General features: G+C 44.5%; 2 protein-coding genes across 3 annotated transcripts in view; one reads left to right on the top strand and one right to left on the bottom strand.

Annotated features, from left to right (window-relative positions):
* The window catches only part of ITPKA (inositol-trisphosphate 3-kinase A), a 50,699-nt gene extending 40,087 nt beyond the window's left edge, over window positions 1-10,612 (top strand). For both annotated transcript variants that reach the window (XM_048853209.2, XM_048853211.2), the window contains 3 exons: window positions 4,296-4,397; window positions 5,653-5,724; window positions 6,793-10,612. In XM_048853209.2, the coding sequence (XP_048709166.1) occupies window positions 4,296-4,397; window positions 5,653-5,724; window positions 6,793-6,996 (378 nt within the window). In that variant the 3' untranslated portion in view covers window positions 6,997-10,612. The remainder of the gene's footprint in view (window positions 1-4,295; window positions 4,398-5,652; window positions 5,725-6,792) is intronic.
* Window positions 10,613-12,246: 1,634 nt separating this feature from the next.
* Window positions 12,247-19,857, bottom strand: part of LTK (leukocyte receptor tyrosine kinase) — a 167,924-nt gene continuing 160,313 nt past the window's right edge. The window contains exons 28-29 of the mRNA XM_048853213.2: window positions 19,198-19,288; window positions 12,247-18,410 (exon numbers count right to left, since the gene is read on the bottom strand). Of these exons, the coding sequence (XP_048709170.1) occupies window positions 17,643-18,410; window positions 19,198-19,288 (859 nt within the window). The 3' untranslated portion in view covers window positions 12,247-17,642. The remainder of the gene's footprint in view (window positions 18,411-19,197; window positions 19,289-19,857) is intronic.

Genomic DNA, 19,857 nt, shown 5'->3' with positions numbered 1-19,857 from the left:
CAGTCAGCTGCTAGTGGAAACTTTCAGGCCTTATGTCTACTCCTGGGCACTTCTGGTGGGTTTTGGCTCTTCCTCACTAGCCCATTAGCCATCCAGTAATGTTGCCAGGCTAATTGTCTAGTCTTTACAAAAAGAAAAGGAGTACTTGTGGCACCTTAGAGACTAACCAATTTATTTGAGCATGAGCTTTCGTGAGCTACAGCTCACTTCATCGGATGCATACCGTGGAAACTGCAGAAGACATTATATACACACAGAGACCATGAAACAATACCTCCTCCCACCCCACTGTCCTGCTGGTAATAGCTTATCTAAAGTGATTATCAAGTTGGGCCATTTCCAGCACAAATCCAGGTTTTCTCACCCCCCCACCCCCATACACACACAAACTCACTCTCCTGCTGGTAATAGCTCATCCAAAGTGACCATTCTCCCTACAATGTGCATGGTAATCAAGGTGGGCCATTTCCAGCACAAATCCAGGATTTCTCACCCCCCCCCCCCCCCAAACACACACACACACACACACACACACTCACTCACTCACTCTCCTGCTGGCAATAGCTCATCCAAACTGACCACTCTCCAAGTTTAAATCCAAGTTTAACCAGAACGTCGGGGGGGGGGGGGGGGGGGGTGTGTTAGGAAAAAACAAGGGGAAATAGGCTACCTTGCATAATGACTTAGCCACTCCCAGTCTCTATTTAAGCCTAAATTAATAGTATCCAGTTTGTCTTTAGTTCTTCTCTGTGATGGAATCAACACTCCATACCTGTGCTCTCTGCAGACATTCCAATGCATCCTAGTCACTGCAGATGACTCATAGGGGCAGATTACTCTGGGCTTTTGTGCGAGACTGGGAGAGAGAGCAAGGAGCCTTTCTCTTTCGTGCACAGGAAACGCTCAATCATAGTGTGTACCCTGGAGCAGGTTCTTCCAGATCTGGCTGGCTGAGCATGTATGATGTACCGCCCTAAGGGCCACCGCACAATGTCGTCTGGAGTTTCTCCTGGTGTGGGACAGTACCAGAATGGCACAATCTGGGCCACAGTATTTAGCATTTAAATCATGCATGAAATATTCGAAAAGCTCCACAGGCATTACTTTTATCTTCACAACACCCCTATGAGGCAGTTAGCTGGGTGGTATTATCCCTATTTTACAATTAGGGAAACTGAGGCAGAGAGGTTTGATGTGTTGTGCAGGCTCCACAGCAAGTCAATATTTGGAACACAGGCCACCCAACTACCAGCAGCCTAACCTCTTGTCATTGTTGTCTGTTTACATACATATGTTACAGAACAACAACTTTGTCATATGGAGCACAGTTATATCTCATGACATCCCAGTTCTGTTTTCAAATTAGGGAGCAGTCATGCTGTGAAACTCAGAGGTCCCCATTTTGAAAGGTGAGCTGGTATGTATGTGTAGGGAGAACCAGTGATGCCATCTAGTGGTTGGTGAGAGACAATCACCCATTCATTTGAAAACCAACGAGAGTGAAATCATCAAGGCCCTTTGGTGAAGTGGTCCCCAAATGAGATTTTATTCACTACGTGTGTTCCTTCCTGCTGAACTGGGTACTTTCTCTTGTGGTTAATCCATCCTGCAGCATCTTCTTTTCCTACATCATGTCCATATCCCTGAAATAAGTCAAGATTTATTTAGCCCTTTATTAACTCTCACTGCAGTATTGGACTTGTCTCTAATGCAAGAGGCAGGAAAGATAAGTGGAGCCTTTTGGGTTGTCTTAGAGCACAAGGCACTTGATCTGTGTGCCTGCAAGCCTCAGAAGCAAGAATATTCTCTCCAAGTGACCATCTGAACAATGTAATCAATTGCAGGGCTGATGGCTCCATTAGTGCAAACGCCAATGGAGTCTATCAGACTGTGTCTCCTTGTGAAAGGATGGTCATCTGGCTAAAGTATAGGGCTAGGAATCGGGAGCTCTGGGTTGTATTTCTCAGTGTCACTGACCCGCTTTGCAATATTGAAAGTCCCTTAACCTCTCAGTTTCTGCAGTTATTACATGAGGATGACCATACTTCTCTTCCTCCCTGGGCGCTGTGAGATTGTAATGCATTAATATTTGTAAAGCGATTTAGATCCTTGCCTGGAAGGCATAATATAATAATAAAATAGTAATATATTGTTTTAGGGCTAGATTGTGGCATGTAGCCAAAACACTGTAGCAGGAGCAATGCAGAACTGCACCTCCCCCACTGGAGGAAGAGAGTCCAAGCAGCACCATCCCATAGGGTGGCAAAATCTGCTCCCCCTGGCATGCCTGGTCAGCAATGGCACTGGCTCGGGAGGTGGAAGGTGCAAAGAGTGGCACAGCAGCTGGGGAGGTGTACAGTGTATGGAGGGCACTTGAATGGGGTCTCAAGGCTTTGTGTGCTATAGATTCACACCCTGGCTTGTCGTGCAGTAACCCCCATGTAGAGAAGCCCTTACACTGGAGGTATGGTAAGGGACTGATGGAGTGATTGACAGAGGCATGGCTTCAGGGAAGACAGATGTGGTTTGAGCATGGCCATGCCAGCTGCTCTTTGGATTAAGGCACAAGCCAGATGATCTAGAATGGAAGGGATGGTATAGCTCAGAGTTGGATGTGTGTTTAATGGGAGCATAAAGGCAGCAAGCATGCCTGGTATTTCCCAACTAGCCACTGTAGGGTAACAAAATCATGAAGGCACTTCTGAAAGATAAGGGAGCAAACGCCTTGTGCAACCACAAATTAAAATAAAAAAGTGTTACCTGGCTAGAACACAGCAGCCATGCAAAGCTTTGTTAGAGTATTAAAATCTTGTGGGATACGTTTTCAGAACAAGTGTCCTCCCGTTGGTATTTTGCTGGTGTCACTGGAATACAGACACGTACAGCTAGCATGCCATTTAGACAGCAGATTGACATTCCAAACTCCTCCGTACACATTGGTGTGCCACTGTACAGCACTTCAGATTGCTCCTCAATTCCCCTGCCTACTTACTGCACTTCAATTGCATAACTTGCACATGCTTCATCGGCCTTACACCACCGCATTCAAATGTGGCCCACAGTCTTGGAGTAAAAGCAGTTTATTCTGCTGTAAAATAGTCTGTGAAGTGGGAGGGTGTTATGACTAGTTTTGCCATGCAGTCAGTTAACTTTCTTATATGATTGTAACCCTTCTGCCTGTCAGAGTTGGCAGCAACAAGGGCCGGGTTCAGTATTCCCTGCTCCTCTCACTCCCCCACTCCTTCCATGCAGGGGAGGGTTTAAAAGGGTCTCAAGTAGCTGGAGTCAGCTGAACCTAATTGGTTCCCTAGCAACCCCTTTTCCAGCTGAACCTTATTGGGTGGTCCATGGTTATCTCTCCTCAGTGGATAGGGAGAGCCCTTTAACCCCTTGGGACTAATTACTACATCCTTCCCCCCCCACCCTTTGTAGCTGTTTGTCTTGGGTTTACCACAAGACATGGTGACATTCAGAAGGTCACCCAGAGTGCATGTTGACAGATGTGCCCAGATTCACACACTCATCTCATACACATACAACCTCACAGACACAAGCTGATAACTACAGACACACGTATCTGCATCCCATTGCCATGTGTAGTTGCATTACAAATACACAGATACTCTAAACTTTCTTCTAGATGCAATTAAATACATGCTCCCACACACATTTTTCCCTTGTAAATTTACTTACATACTTTGTACATTGGCACGCATGCTTGTACAACACAGCCATGTTGTTGAAAATACCAAGTTTTTATGATCAGCAAATAACTTTCTTTTCTGTGACTTAGAACATGCTAATATGAAAAGATATTTTATCATGGATTAAGAGTCCCACCCAGAGCCCTGTGGTTTCACCACTGAAAGAGAGGTGAATTAACACAAACTGGGTTTGAGAGACCACAGAATATCCCCTCCCACACACAACCCTGGGGGGATACCTGTCAGTCTAGAAGAGAGTGCAGCCAAAGAGCACCCTGTGGTTGACCCACTACACTTAGCAAGTTGCAGTCCCTTGTGAGGTGAGAGGGAAACCCTCCCACAGGCTAACAATATCCGAGAGGTCTTTTGAAAGTGCAGTCAACAGGAAACCAAGTGTTATTCAAAGGTATTCTGTCTTTCACTCTCTTCCTCTTCAGCTCTTGCTTGATTTATCATCTCTTCCCAGCCACCCTCTTCTATTGATTAATGACAGATAGACTGAGCTGTTGATGATTCAGGAAGGTTTACTGATTGGCTGAATTATATATGATATAAACCCTTCTCTCTCTTTCTCTCTGTGTTTGTGTGCAGAGGGTTGATGGGACATGTAACACAAACTTCAAAACAACTAAGACACGGGAGCAAGTTTTCCAGGTTTTTATGGAATTCATTGAGGGCAACACAACTATTCTGGTGAGTCTTGAGCGGTACTAGTCTCTGGTTCTTTCAGACCCCTTTGTGACATGTGACCAGAAACTTCCAAAGAAGAAAATCCAGAGGGTGGGAGTGGTTGGATGAAAGGAGTGGGTTACGGATAGGGGCTGGCAGATCATCATCCATTGGTGATTGTGATTTGGTTGTGACAGTGTTTTTTCACTGCAGACACCTTGAGTTAGCAAAAAGTGAGACAAGCTAACAAGTGGTTTGCCCTTTGCCTCAGAGTGCAGTGACTGCCTCGTGATGTGTCATGACTGTGGCATTGGTGTCTGAACACAAGGTGTGTTAACAAGAAAACTTGTGATTCACAAATTTAATCTAGTGAAGACAAAGCCAGGAAGTGGGAGCAGGAGGGAGATTGGTGGTGCATTGTGCTGCCATGTGTGAAACTTTGAAAAGCAACTTCTGTACTCCCACACCCTGGTCTTTGAATGGATAATATTAACTCCTTCCCTGCTGGCCTGTGCTGTGGCCTCAATGGGCAGGATATAATATGTGTCATGACCTCAAAGGCTGCTGTCTCATTCCACTGTCACACACATAGGCCGCTTCAGTGGAACACCAGCACTTCAAATGTACCAGGTAACACAGGGTAGCATTTGAGGAGCATTTTCACCCCACGTTATCAAAAGTGCTGGGCAGTGGGAAAACAGTTTGACAGGCCCCAAATTGGCCCACATTCTCCCTCTCCTAACAAAATAGACTTCTCATTGTGGGGGGAGAGAGGGATTTTCAGAACATATCCGTTCCTCTGGCTAAAATGAGGGATGCTGAAGCCTTAAGATCCTGGTTCTGCAGCCAGGTGACACACCACTGCTTCCAGAGCTAGGAGTCTGAGTTTGTTGGGATGTGTGAAGCTAGTTCACATAAGTCCTTGCCTCATGCCACCCTACTGTGTTGGTTTGAGAAAAAGCAGGTTTCTGAAATATAGTTTTTAGAACAGGTTTTGGGCTATATGAGCCTAAAGGGTGTGTCCTAGAATGAAGAGCATCTCCCCATTATAACGACCATTGCAAGTCAAGTATCCCCCTCTCCTGCCTACAGACTGGTGATTGTGAGCCTTTGTAGGGGCATGTATTGAGTGACAACCTTGTGGCAAATTTATCCCTGGCGTAAGACCATTGATGTCAGTGAAGTTGCACCAGAGATTGATTTCGCTTCCTCTTATTATTTGTTTTCCCTCCCCAAAGTGACCTTAAAATGTGCATGGATTTTTCCCCCCCCATTTCAGAAAAAATACCTCAGGCGTCTGCATGATATCCACCTCATCCTCGAGTCCTCAGACTTCTTTAAACGACATGAGGTGAGCTGTGGGTGAGTGCGTAGGGGTGGGGGGCAGCGTTGCCTGTGTGGGGACTCCTTGCTGCCTCAGCTTGCCATTCAGATAAGCTTTTAGACTACCCTATTGGCGAGAGAGGGGCTCGAGGAGAGTACCGCAGAGCAGAGAACTAATACGTGTTAACATCACGTGAGCCACCAAGTCTCCTTCCCAAGAGCAGAGAATATTGTTCCAGCTGAGAGGTGACAAGTCCTCCAATCCCAGCTTCCCACAGCAGGAGTTCCCTGTAAGGAATGGTTTTCTAGTGCTAGCTTCTCACAGCTAGTCCACTCCTGGTTGGTTCCCGAAGGAGTCGGGCTAGGGGTGCTGGTGCTGTGAGGTCTCTCATTTGGTCGGTGGCAGAACCTGATTCTGATTTTAGACTAACAACTTCAGTGGAGTTCTTCCTGATTTACACCAGTGTAAATTAGTTCCCTAGTTTCCCCTACCAGGCACGGTTGTAGAGAAGATGTCACTGGTAGCTACACAGCATTATTGGTGTATTTACTACACTGCAGGCTATGAGATTTGTGGGTATGGAGAGTTGAGCCAGATCTAGGAACTTCACTGTACTACGCCAGGTGCGAGGCTGTCATCTGTGATCACTCTGACAAGCGCAACAGTCCTTAGCAGACTGTGTGTTTGTTTGAAGCTTTGAGATCTGGCCATTTATTTTACACTGTTGGCAGTAATTCCCCCTTAGCCGCTGGCAGGATTTTTGTAAATCAATAATTGGTTTGGGCCATGATCTCTCTCCAGGCATCTTGTTCCCTCCCAAATAACCCAGATACATTGTCAGTGAGCTAAAGATTCACCTCTGTTCCCTCTCTGCTGGAGTCCTGTCCCGCGGTGCCCCTATATCAGTACAGTGCAGTCAGGGTACAATGAGCAGCTGGCATACTGCTTGTCATTGTATAGGCTTTGCAGCTCAGCAGTCGTCATTTGTCTGTACAGGTATAGTTGATGGGGCCTTGCCTATGGGGCAAGGAGGTGGGAGGGTCAGGGAGACATTAATAACACTTGTGCATATCATCACCAATCACTACCCTGCAGGTCATTGGAAGTTCACTACTCTTTGTGCATGATGACAGCGGACATGCCAATGTATGGCTGATTGATTTTGGAAAGACCACGCTTCTCCCTGATGGGCAGACCTTGGACCACAGGATCCCCTGGCAGGAAGGCAACCGGGAGGATGGGTACCTGCTGGGATTGGACAATTTGATTAGTATCTTGGACAGCATCACTGAAAGATGAGAAGAGACTCACACAAACTCATGGGGCTGCTTTGTAACCTTCTACTCTACTAGGACCTCTCCATTAGAGGTAAAACTCCTTTAAGTCTCTCCAAACTCCTGGGGTTATTGCAGTGAAAATGGTGCTGCTTTCAGACCCAGACTGTTCATGATGAAAGTGACTGCATTGGCCTTCCATGAACCAGAGTGACTCAGGATTGGTCGTTAGTGAATCAAATTAACTTCGGATTGGTCCTCCGTGAATCAGGGTCTCCAAACTCAGGAACCAAACCAGCATGAATCCAGGAGGTTTGTACAGTAAATCAGAGTGACTCTGATTTCAGATGAACCAAAGTGACTCTAGATTACCTGTTAGTGAACCAGAGTAAATGGCAGATTGCTTGAGGTTATGGGGAGGGTTGAGCAGAATTCTCCACTGGATGGCATTGCTTTGAAAACAGCAGGAGTGTTTGCTCCCTAACCCCAAGTCACTAGGCTGCCATTTATGTTATAGATTAGGCAAGGCCCGCCCCAGCTGTTGTATTACATTACAAGTGTGTGCAAGATGGGAAATCCTCCAGGAATGAGGCCCAGAAAACATGGGGAGAAGGGTGATTATAGTTCATGGCAGTGGTTGGTTTAGTGTCTGCAAGGGACAGCTGCTGTTGACCTTTTCTCTTACTCCCTGCCCTGGCCTATCCTCTTTTCTATCTAAGAACATTCTTAACTATTTCCAGGTAGTTCCTAATGAGGTCACAGGTAGCCCATTAAGTAAATAGCACCAGGTTGTCTCTGGCACTGTGTGACTTTCAAACTGTGTATGATATTGGAGAGGCTGGTGAAGTGGTAATGCTGGCTCTTGCAGCTGGACAGCATTTGTGAAAGGTCAATGGCATCTCTCTTTAGCAGGTGGGTTGGGGGGCAAAATTAATTTTTCAAGGGCTTAGTTATTTTAGAGAAAAAACCAAATCTATCTAAATACTAGCAAGCCAGTTATAAACATGCCACTTTACACCAAGGCTTAGACTCTCCATCTTTTTGCTTGTGGGTCAGATTTCCTGGTGGTGCCATGTTCATTCTTTTGCCACACCGAAAGTGTCAGGGCATAAGCTGAGTGGATCAGAAAGGAATTGTATCCCCATAAACATCATTACACTGTTGGCTATATCTGTTATGGGCATTCTTCCTTGGAAGCATGAGGTATTCACCACTTTTGAAAGCAAGATATTACATTACTAGACTAGAGGTCTGATTGCTGTGCCATATACCCTGATTGGGGCCTCTAGGTGCTACCACAATACAAATTAATATTTCTGTGCTCATCCCATATCCAGATATCTGACAGTGCAGTTTCCAAGTTGGAGCCATCTGCCATGTAACAAGACCATATAGTCATTACAATCACTTTCTTTAGAAGTTAAAAGTTGTTTAAGCAACATCAGTTGATCAGAAATCACTCTCTTTTGCCAATACAACTGTAGTCAAAAGAAACTTCAGAAATTTTGGAATAACTGAAAGTAGTTCCTTGCTTCTGTCAGGAATCACTACACCAATGATCACTGCAAAATGAGGTAAAGGAGACTGTACAATTCTTGTTTGGAGCTAAATGTACATGATGTAATTGTTGTATTAAGGGTTGAGGAGCCTAGGATAACTTCTCAAGGAAGCCACTTTGGTTCATTTACTGGAATGAAGTTGGAGCCCAGTCAAGTTTAATAACCTCAGTTATTTTTCATCTACATTAAAGAAAGCATTGATGTTAATAGTGCTGCCATGCCAACAGTGACCTAGAAGATCAGTTATCCAAGGTACTACTGGGGAAGCAATTGAAATAGAGCAGTGTGAGTATTTTACACCAAAACTGAAATTGCTCAAAATCTGAAATTTGTTTTTATATTTAGTTGAAAATTCAAAACTTTCCCTATGTTTGTGAATCTTTTGGGGTTTATATTCAGTGAAAATGGTCCTGTTTTTGAGCTGAAAAAGGTACAAGTTCGCTTGAAATAGGACATGACTTACAGAAAATGTAGGCCCCTTTTCAAGTGAATGCAGTCTTTCATAGAAAGCATGCATGGTTTTATTCCAAATGTCCCTAGGTTGTGAAATATTTTAAGATAGCAAAATGACCTGCAGTGAAATTTGCCAAAAATATGGTGAAAATGTTTTCCTACTTTCCCATAGCCCTAATAAAAACAACCCTGCTTGCAATGATTCAAGAGAACGGGTTAAAGTAGACTAGGAAACACAAATTGTTCTTTACAGTTTGAATCTGAGTTCTTACAGGGGATAATTAGATGAGAAAACCCCTGGTTTTCATCATGTGATTGTTATTTCAGGCACTCCTGCCAGGGACAAAAATAATAAAATCACAGAAGTTAGAGATGGTAATGCAGCAATTCTCCCTGCAAGTGCAAAATTATTACTTAAGGTTCATTTAATAACACTTTGTCCTGTCTAGTTTTAATTGGCAGTGAGAGTTAAATTTCTTTCTTTCGTGAGTACATATGCCAGCATTTTGCACCTATGCAACCTCATGCTCTAGGGAAAAATTGGTGATGAATTTCCTTTGAGCAGAATTTAGAAACCAAGATCTATCTAGGACTCATGTCAAATCTGTTTAGTTCTACAGTTCCAAATGGAAGTTGGAGGCAACACGGAAGCAATAGCTCCAAAAACAGCAGTGCTGTCATTTGAAAAGGTATTTTGCAGTAGACAATCTCAGGGGAAAGTGCTCTGTCATGGAAAGGGATCCATTCCTGTGCACTTGTTGGAAAGGACAGCAGAAGGAAAAGCTTTATTACAAGAGACATCGAGCTGTGAAACTCTGTCCATTTCAAAATGACAATTGTAGCAAAGTTGTTTTGAAGTGGCTTTTTGGCCTATACCAGAACTAGTTTGGAAGAAGCTACAATCCAACTCCTACTTGCTGGTAGACAGCTGTGGAGTCAGTTATATGAAAGAAGAAAGGGGAGGGAGTTTTGTACAGCAGTTAGAACATGGAACTGGGAGCCAGGACTCCTAGACTGTTTCCTATCTCTGCCACTGACTTGCTTTGTGGTCATGGGCAAACTTCCTATGCCTCAGTTTTCCCATCTGTAAAATGGGAACAATAATACTTACCTACCTCACAGGGATGTTGTGAGGCTTCATTAATTATTGTTCGTAGGGTGCTTTGAGATCGTTGGAGGAAAGATGCAGTATAGAGAAATGCAAAGAAATAGTTAAACTGAATTAAAAATAACTGATTTTTGTCCATCCCTTAAGGATGCAAGTTCAGATGAAACTCAGCCCAAGAAATTTAAATTGAAATCCCTTTTATGATGATATACAGAGGGAAGAAGTCACTTTGGGTCTGATCCAATTCCTGTTGAAGTAAATGGAAAGACTTCACTGGGAGTTGGACCAAACCCTTAAACAATTCAGAGGGCCCTTGCTTATTTTTTGTATTATTATTATTACTGTTTGTTATTATCAAGATACTGAGAACTAATGGCCTGTATCCTCTACAGTGCATCCTGTTCTGAACACTACAGTGCAATTATGACCAAGGTCATTTTTGACATTCTGACTGTATCGTTTGAGTACTTGTTATTCCAAGGTGTGTATGTTACCAAATAAATGAGTTTGGGGAAAAAAAAGCCATCCAACATGGTTTGATACTTGAACTGTGATTTCTTTTTCTCTCCTCCACAGAGAAACCCTGCAGGAGATTATTTCTCCAAATGTTTCTGTTGGACTTCTTTGAAGTTCCTGTAAGGCAATGTTTGGTAGCTGTGCTGATGGATGGGTAAATGTTTTATATTGGCTTTGCAGGGCAACAGCACACCACAGTTTGCATTTTGTTCTCATTGTTGCTCTTTACATAGTCTAAGAACTGTGTTTGATGTAGGAGTTCTAAGAGTGCATCCCAATACCCAAGACATATTTGATATAATGGGACTTGAGCCCTGAAGGTTAGAAGAGAAACCAGAACAAATACTGTCTTAACTGGTCACATCATGTGCTGTCATTTTGAATTTACTTCCACTTAAACTGAGCTCAGTCTAGAAAATGTTCCATCTCTTGCAATGAAAGATTTCTTGGGAGGAACTGGGAAGTGTATGACGAAGGAATCCTACTGTCTCTCAAGGGAGAGTCTTGTCTGTCAATGGTTTCTCGCAATTAATTATTTTTATCAACTTTTGGAAGGGGCATTGAGTCACTTGTGTCTGCTCCAAAAATCCTGTTGCTTCTGGAAAGGGTAGGGTGGAAATATGGAAATAGCATCCTCAGAGAATCCTGCTATTTTGGAATGAGCATAAGGGGTGGGAGTAGACTCAATCGCCAGCTCTCTCCCTGAGTTTGCTGCTGTTCCTGTAGACCCTGGTGGCACATACCACTTCCAGTGTTCCTTGTTTTTACTGGGGAAGCCCAAGGAGTTGCAAATAGAGGGAAGAGAGCAGTGAAATTCTGCACGGTGGGAACCAGTACAGCTTTGTACTTACAGGCAGGCTACTGTAGTCATTGGTCAGCTCTTGCCACCACAAAACAGGAGCACAGCCAAACTCCACTGCAGGTGGGAGCAGCATTTCAGGATTTCCTGGTGCTTGTCCCCAGTGGACTAGCTGAGGTTGGCTCAAGATCGTGCCTGTTGCTCCACTAGGCTCCTGGAGGCTGGGATCCTGGCCATCTTTAAGTTACGCACTGAGAAGACACTCATGGACGATGACGGAGGAAATCCTGCCCTGCTCAGGGCCAAGGAGCCCAGGGCCAGATTTTAAAAAGCATGTAGGCACCTGAAGATGTAGCTAGGCACCCAGTGGGACTTCCAAAAGCACACAGGTGCCTGAGTCCCATTGGTCTTAGGCATCCTACCTGCCTATATTTGTCTTTAGGTGCTTAGGTACCTTTACAAATCTGCCCCCAAGTCACGTGGAATACAAAGGCCCATTTGAACTAGATCCCTCTGCCTATCAGAGACAGACTGGATCTATCCCTAATCCCACACCAAACCTGATGGCTTCTGCAGGGATATAGGTACTGGCCCATGAAAATCTCTGGTTCAGTGTCCTAAAACCCAATGATTCATAGCAGTTGAGATGATCTCTCCACACTCAGAGCAGCTGATAACTCCAGCAGGGAACCCGTACTAGGTGCTACCAGAGGAAGAGCAGTGCTCTGTCCTTTGAACCACCTGGCTCCTGGGCTGGCAATTATTCACAGAGACCTAGTTCTCTCCCCTGTATCCAGATGGTGTTAACTTTAACACGGAGACCAAATAGAGACTGTTAGCATCTCTTTATTTTTGTATTGTAAATATATAAGTATACATTTATCTGGCTTGAAATTGCATAGAAGCAGAATTGGTATCTATTTATTTACAGTGACCCAAAGGGTAGGTCGGTGCAGTGTTGCCATAAGCAGTGGTAACAACAAATCAAAAGCAATTCAGTTAAATAAAGAAGTGGGACAAGGCTCTAGGGTCTCAATGGGTATGTCTACAGTGCAATTAAACAGGCTGGCCTGGGTCGGCTGCAGGGCTGTAAAATGGCAGTGTAGATGTTTAGGCCTCGGGCTGGAGACCCACCCACCCTGCGAAGTCCCAGAGCTCTGGCTCCAGCCTGAGCATCTATACTGCAATTTTACAGCCCCAGAGACTGAGTCCCAAATCAGCTGACACAGGCCAGCCGTGGGCATTTAATTGCAGTGTAGAGACACCCAATGGTATTGTCCCTCATAAGCATGGGATTTGTTTTTCTCTAAAGTAGGGTAGGAAGGGTGAACTGGCTGGGATGACAGAGGAAGGCCAGGTTTACACGGCAAACCCTTGCTAGTATACCTATGGCAGTCAGGGCTGTGATTGACATAGCTTTGCTGGCAAAAATGCTTAGTGTAGAAGCAGTTCTACTGATATATCTGCCCTTTTGGCAGTATAGTGTATTTTGTGTGCATCCGTTTGTGTGAGAGATAAGCTATAATGGCAAAAGCTGCATCCATACAAGGAGTGCACTCCTAGAATAGTATAGCTATATCAGCAAAGCACTCCTACTGTAGACCTGGCCCAAGATGGAGGACCAGAGAGAATGGAACCAATCTTAGGAAAGAGTTGTGATAGCAGGGCTGGGGAGGGCATTTTCAGTCAATGGTATTTTAAACTGTGCCTATTTACTTTAAAGCTTATGTAAAAGGGGGTGTCAGAAGAAGATACAAACTAGCTGGGGCAGGAGTGCAGAGACTTGAGGAAAGTGGATATAATGGGTGTTGTGAGAGGGAAGCCGAGAAAGGCAGAAAGTTAATTCCAAAAAGAAAGACCAGTTAGACTCCTGATTAATTTGGTTTCTCTGTGTTACAGTTTCCTCTCTAAACTGTAACATAAGGGGGTTGTAAAAAGCAACATAAATCATCAATCAAAGCAAACAGGTGTAAGATTAAAACCTCATGAGCAAAAAAGCAGGTCCTGATTTCAAGACAGTATTCAACGCTGGCAGCGTGAAACTATTTTAATCACGCAAAGCTAAATGCAAAGATTAAAAGACCCATCAAGCTGAGCAGGGTTTTTATACAACATTCCCATGGGTGGCTGACGCACCAGTGTTTGAAGACTCTGTGGAAGGGTCTCATTTTCACGCACTTCCTCTTCCAAAACCAAATCCGTAGGGGCATTAGCTACCATGCTAATCTAGCCCGAGGCTAACAACGTTGGTTCGTTCATTTGCTATCAACTGAAAGTGTCTTAAAAAAAATAAATAAAGGCAATTAAAAATCTGCTACCCGTAATCCTCTAATTTGGGCATTCTGCGTGTATGAGTTATCATGCTCGAGCTTTTCCCAGCATGTTAGGCCCTCAAGACTGGCATGTGTCATTGGTATGGTTACTTGTGCCTAGAGTAATAAGATTTTGGATTGGACAGACAGCGTCATGATAGGGGAATTATTAACAGCTCTCCTCTAGTATAGTCATACATAATATTAGTGGGTGGGATTTTCCAACGCAGCTAAGTGAGTTAGGCCCATTGAACTTCAATAGGACTGGTGCTCTTAACTCGGATGCTTTTGAACTGCCCCCTGTCCCCATTATTGTGGATAACTGTTCCATCTGTGCAGTTCCATGTTCTAGCCTTCTCCTGGAAGGCTCCAGCTAGAATCAACTATGCATAAGTAAGCGGTTTTTATCCAAAGGGAATGGGGGAGAGCTTGGTTCTTTTTCTAGAAGGACTTGATGTTGTTACATTTAGACAATGGCACCTAAATGCTGTGGTGAGGGAGGCCTGAGAAGCACTGATGGTGATAGTGTCCCATTCTTAGCCTTAGCCCACCTCACTTCCTAACCTGTTTTTAATCGCTGTTTCACTTTCTAAATTTGGGAATCAATGTAGTGTATCCTAAGAGGAAATGGCACTGGTGTGAGCTAGCCACAGTGCATGTAGGCACTCCACAGCATTCTTAGCTCATTTCTGATCCTCACTGTCACATCATTAAAAGTCATTAATTTTGGAGGATTGTGGGGTGGAGGTAGAACGTGTGTATGTCTCCTGTAGTCATCTCCACTGCAGAATGAAGCAAAACTGTCTAGTCCATAGTCAGTTTTGCAGTCTAGTGCATACTCAGTTTGGTAGTAGGAAAAGATCCAGCAAAGGAAGACAGTATGTTACTTCCCACCCCACTCACTCACCCCCCTGGCTCTGTTTTCTACACATCACCTTCTCCTTGATATGTACCACCAATCCCCCCAGAATAATGGAGGTCAGTGACATCTGAAAGTGGTTAGGCATCGGTGGCACATGAAAGTGTGATCAGAACCAGCAAGTAAAGATCTTCATGTATCTGAATCACACCAGTGTGGGCAATACCTTCCCTGAGCAACCTCCACTGCAGCTGACTTAAAGCTTAAGAAACTGCACTGCAATAGGTCTTGACCCCTCCCAATTGTGAGAAACTCACTACTATGAGTGCCAACAGTTTTTAAGAGCTATTGATAGTGTATCTCTGGGGAAACAGCGGGTCATGAGTGAGCCATGGGAGTAAGAGTGTCACCTGAAATAGGATGGAGTTGAATGCAGTGCAGAGGCATGCTACTGAGCAGCGGTGGGATGGGGGAATCAAGGCTTATAGGTTCAGGCCAGATGTGACAGAGCAGTAGTTGCTCCTCGTTGGCATACACCAGAGCTGGCCATGTAGAGCTAGAAGTGAGGGAGAAAACATGCTTAGCCTCTGGGAGGAGGAAGAATTGCTCACCAGCGCCTCTGCTAGTCGGTTAAGGATTTACACTGAGGAGATCCAAGGATTGACACTGTCCATTGCTCCCCACCTGGAAGGGTGGTAGCCAGGAAGCAGGGTCTCAGAGCTGGGAGTGGAAGGTGGATAAATGACGGGGTGCGCAGAGCTCTGAGAGGAAGACCACAGCAGAAGGGGGCAAGGGAGGAAAAAGTTCCACTTAGAAGCAGTAATAGTTATTAAATCATTTCATTTCTGCCCCATCCCTCCTGGAACAATCCCACACATCTGGGAGCTACCTGTATCCTTACATCCATTTACCTCACACCAAGGATCAAAATAAGGTATTATTTTTGGCCATCAAGATCTATAATTCCGTTACATGGATTTGATTTTCTCAGTGCAAGCTCCATTGGTAGAAGTGCACCTATCACCACCAAAAGGGCTGAGAACTGATGGTGTTTGAAACTATCCATTCTATAGACAGTGGTCCTGGAGAGTAGAGGAAGCTATGGGACAAACTGTAAGTCACTGACTGACCTTAACCCTGAGTTGGAGACACCCAGCACTTGTTACTGGTGTGAAATAGAATGCAACCACATCAGCTGTGTGCTTCTCCGCACCATACATGAATTGTTGCTGCAGAGGAAATGGAATCTGTGCTTATAGTTAACCATCTCTTTCGAGGAGACTGCTTGTTATGCCAAATTGCGTACACAGACTATATGCCTATGTGGGGTGTGAAGTGATCCTAACCACTATGACTGCAGCAGCCACTCTTCACTCAGGAAACATAGGTGAGGTGTAAGGCAGAGATCTTGGTGTATTCACACTTCGGTTTCCTGCCTGAAGGGAACAGCTACTTTATGAAACTTATGTGTATCCTTGGGGCTCTACTTTCACACTAAACATACAGATGGTGATTGAAGGAGCTGCACTTCTGATAGACTCTACAAATCAATAAAGTTTCGCGGCACTCTTTCCATCCTCCCTCCACACAGCTAACCCTCCCCTGTTACCTGAACGTTGGCAGCCAGGAATTCAGAAATGGCACAAGGGCAAAGCGCTTCTGAGATGTTTTTGGGCGTATAACGAGTGCTGTCTTTACCTTTTCAGTCTCTTTGTTTGGAAGGCTCTAACCAGTAAATATCAGGTTAACTGCAAACTACAGTAGGAAGCCTTTTAAATAACAACTCTTTTTCCAGAACAGGGACCTGCCTTCTTAACTGACAGGGCTGTACTATTAAGAGGTCAAGAAGAAACCATATTCTGCTGTAAGCATTCCCCAAAAGGAGAGACTGGTGCATAAAACCAAGCTGTTGTTTGGACTTCCCAGGGGGCTGAAGTATCCAATCCTGCTTTATGAAGAGGCATTTTAAGATTTATGTTCAAATAAAACACTTCTTGGTGGTTTCCCTTCAAGATGCCCTCCTTGTCTCAGTGAAGTCCACTTCAGAGGAGTTTCTATATTCTGTATTTAAAATAAAGAACATCAAGAACCCAGCATTCTACAGTAATGGCCCTAAATCTTCAGTTTATAGCCATGGGCTATTACTGCTGAATACTAGAGTCTTTTTAAAAATAAAGTTCATCCCAGGTAAAGTCCATTTAAAGAAAGGAGAAATCCAGTTCTCACAACGTAGTGGAGTTGGGCATTGATTAGAACTTTTCCCAAACCTCCAAGGTCAGGAACTGTGAGGTAAGTTAGCCCCTGAGGTAAGAAGCAAGTTTTCTTTACCAGTCAAAGGGATGCAATCAACTCCATTAATTATTTTTTTTTTAAAATACTAATTTGTTTTCTCTTCATCTTTTTTAAAACATGATCTTGGAAGAGCCTGAAATAATATTTTCCCCTCCCACTTCTTCTGTTTTTCTCAATTGCTGCATTGATTTCAATTTAATGTTCTTCTGGTATTTCTGCCGATCAAGCAAGTGCAAACGTGGCTGTATTTGGTTACTTCCCTGTCAGTGCACCAGCATCACTAGAATGTGCAAAGCTCTGGGGAACACAATGGCCTTTATGAGTTTGCTGCTGCCACAGCACGTAATTTTTGGTATGTTAGATCAAAAGAGTGGTTATGTTGTTTGTCATTTCCAGCCAACTGTAACAATTGGATGGTAGGTTCTTTTTTATTTTTTTTTTTTTCACCTGAGCAGATTGAGAATGATTCCTTTCATGAACACCGGACTCTGAGTCAGTGCAACAAAGCCATTGTTATTTATATCCTGAAATCAGTGGCACTGGCTCAATAGGAGGGAACACTCTTGATGGACTGAAGTAGCAAGTTCAATTTTCCTCATTAGATTGGGAATCCAGTGTGTCGGAGGGTGCAGCAGAACACTTCTGATGTTAAAACATTACCCATCTGAAAGTTGAATGGAGGAAATAAGAGACCAAAGAAGACGTTTCAGTTTGCCCTTTCAGATACATACACGCCCAGTGTGAGGTCCTGACCTTTGGAAGAACATCTCCTATTATACAGGTGTAACACTCAGGTCGTCTGACAAGGAGAGGCCAGAGTCCCTCTCTCTTGATGTTTTCTCTGGCTTACAAAAAGGCTTCCCATCCCTGTGCAGACTGGTGCTCCTTAGCACACCTGCTCTACCCACTGCCAAAGCTGAAGGCCGATCAGTGACATAGTAGAGATCATCATACGCATAATTCACATTGCCGCAGGGGAAAGTCTGGAGCTTCACCAGTTCTATCCCACCAATATTCCTGTGAGGACAGTGGCTTCTGTTCGGAGAGGCTGGAGATGCCCGAGAACTAGGGGAGGAGCTGCAGTTCCCATCAAAACCTGAATCTTCTCGCTCTGTGGTTGCTTTGAGCTTGGCGTTGGGACAGGAGCGGCAGATATTCTCCATCACCCAGGATCCATAGGTTGGGTTCCAAAGGTTTTTGGTGTTGTGTGGTCTGTGTGCCGGCTGACTGCTTGATTCCAGCCTCTGGTTCGCGGTCTGTTGGAACCATGACCTGCTGCTGGAATCAGTGAGGCACGGTAGGCTGGGACCTCTGCCAGTCCAATTGCCAAGGTTCTCCACCAGCAGCTCCTGTGGACGTCCAGCTTTATGCCCTGCATGATGAGTTTCTAATGTTATGGGAGCCAGCTGAGGTGTGAGGGATGGGTTCACCAGCAAAGGGACCATCCCACTGGAACTATTTGGGCACATCACAGAGCTCCCCTCATCCTCTGATGCTGGTCTACATTCAATGGGCAGCTCTGTGTTGATCACATCAGGATCCTGAAACAGAAAGAAAGGATTCAGTAATCACGTTTTACATTCTGAACATGCCCAGTTGTGACTTTTCCACATACTTTTTCAGGGAAGTGTTCAGAAAAGTAAGATAATGTTAGCAGTGGTTAGCGCCAGCTGTGTGTAATGCAGCCATGCATTGTGCAAGCTGCCATGCACCATTTTGATTGTGCACCTTGCTTATTATTTGCTAAAACTTATTTCATTTTAGGGTTTCTTTTGAACACAGGCTGCCAATTTGTGATGTCTTATTGATATTAATGACGAGGCAGAGATCACCAACATCTAATAATTTCCTCTTGCATCTTAAACTATGCTTGGATCCAGGTCTCCAGCAGCAAAAGGCTAGCAGCTTATCAACCCCTCGTGCCCTCTCACCCCCTTCTTCCATGCCAGTTCAGCTGTGGCTTTCAAGGAAGTTTGAAAAAACCTTGAAGAGTGAAGTGAGGGCCTGAGAAGTTGTGATGGGCTCTGGAAACCTTTCCATCAAAAATCAAACACTCTTCACTACTGAATGAGCTGAGAGGTGGAAGCAGACCATTTTCACAGGAAGGGATTGTATGCATGCTGATGGGTTGGAGGTAGGTGAGATGAGAGATGTACAGAAGCACAAATGAAAATACTAGCTGAAGTACAGGCCAAGCACAAAGGGAATTGGGAAAGTAATTAGCCAATCAGAGCAATCTATTCCCTCTGTTTTGGGTGATAATGTTTGTATCATAGGATGGTCTGGATGCCATAAACAAGTCAAAACTTAAATCCTAAAGGCCAGTACCTGTGTGCAGTACTTGATTCTTTCCAGAATGGTGGAGAAATTGGGCCGGTACTCCGGACTGTGCTGCCAACATTGCGTCATGATCCGGTAACTTGAGACATAAATACATATTTGTGCCAATTAATAATAAATAACGATAAATCAGAACCACAAATCAATATGGATTCATTTTTCAGGTCTGTCTCTGGGCCCAGTTCTCAGGTCCAGAAGAACTGCACTCAGCACAGTACCCAAGGGGCAGTGCAAACTTGGCCTTGTGTCATTTTCATGTTCCCTGATCCTGGGGCCATGGGAGGTGGGGCGGGGGGGTGGGGGAGGAAGGTGCTGCTCTAATTTCTGCACAGCTTTCAATAGTTCCAAGGGGATTTTCTGGCAAATGGGGAATTTCTGGAGAGAACCTGTGCATGCTTCAGTCATGCTCTCTGGCCACACACCTGATATGCTTCCTAAGGCAGGTGAGTATTCACCACATTGAGGAAATCTGCTGGTAGTTGGTGGCAAAGAGGGCCTGTACAAGATCCCAGAACTGGAGCCTGTATTTTTAATTGTATGGAAGTTTATTGGTGATGAAAGTTGACAGGTTACCAGCCCTGAAGTCGTTGTTTTATTCACAGAACGGGTATAACATGGAAATAGCAACTTAACCTTCCTCACTTTGCC

This window comes from Caretta caretta, chromosome 6 (genome assembly GCF_965140235.1).
Source record: "Caretta caretta isolate rCarCar2 chromosome 6, rCarCar1.hap1, whole genome shotgun sequence".
Taxonomy (NCBI): domain Eukaryota; kingdom Metazoa; phylum Chordata; order Testudines; family Cheloniidae; genus Caretta; species Caretta caretta.
Note: the sequence above shows the minus strand (reverse complement) of the source record. Positions and strands in the feature narration are given on the sequence as shown.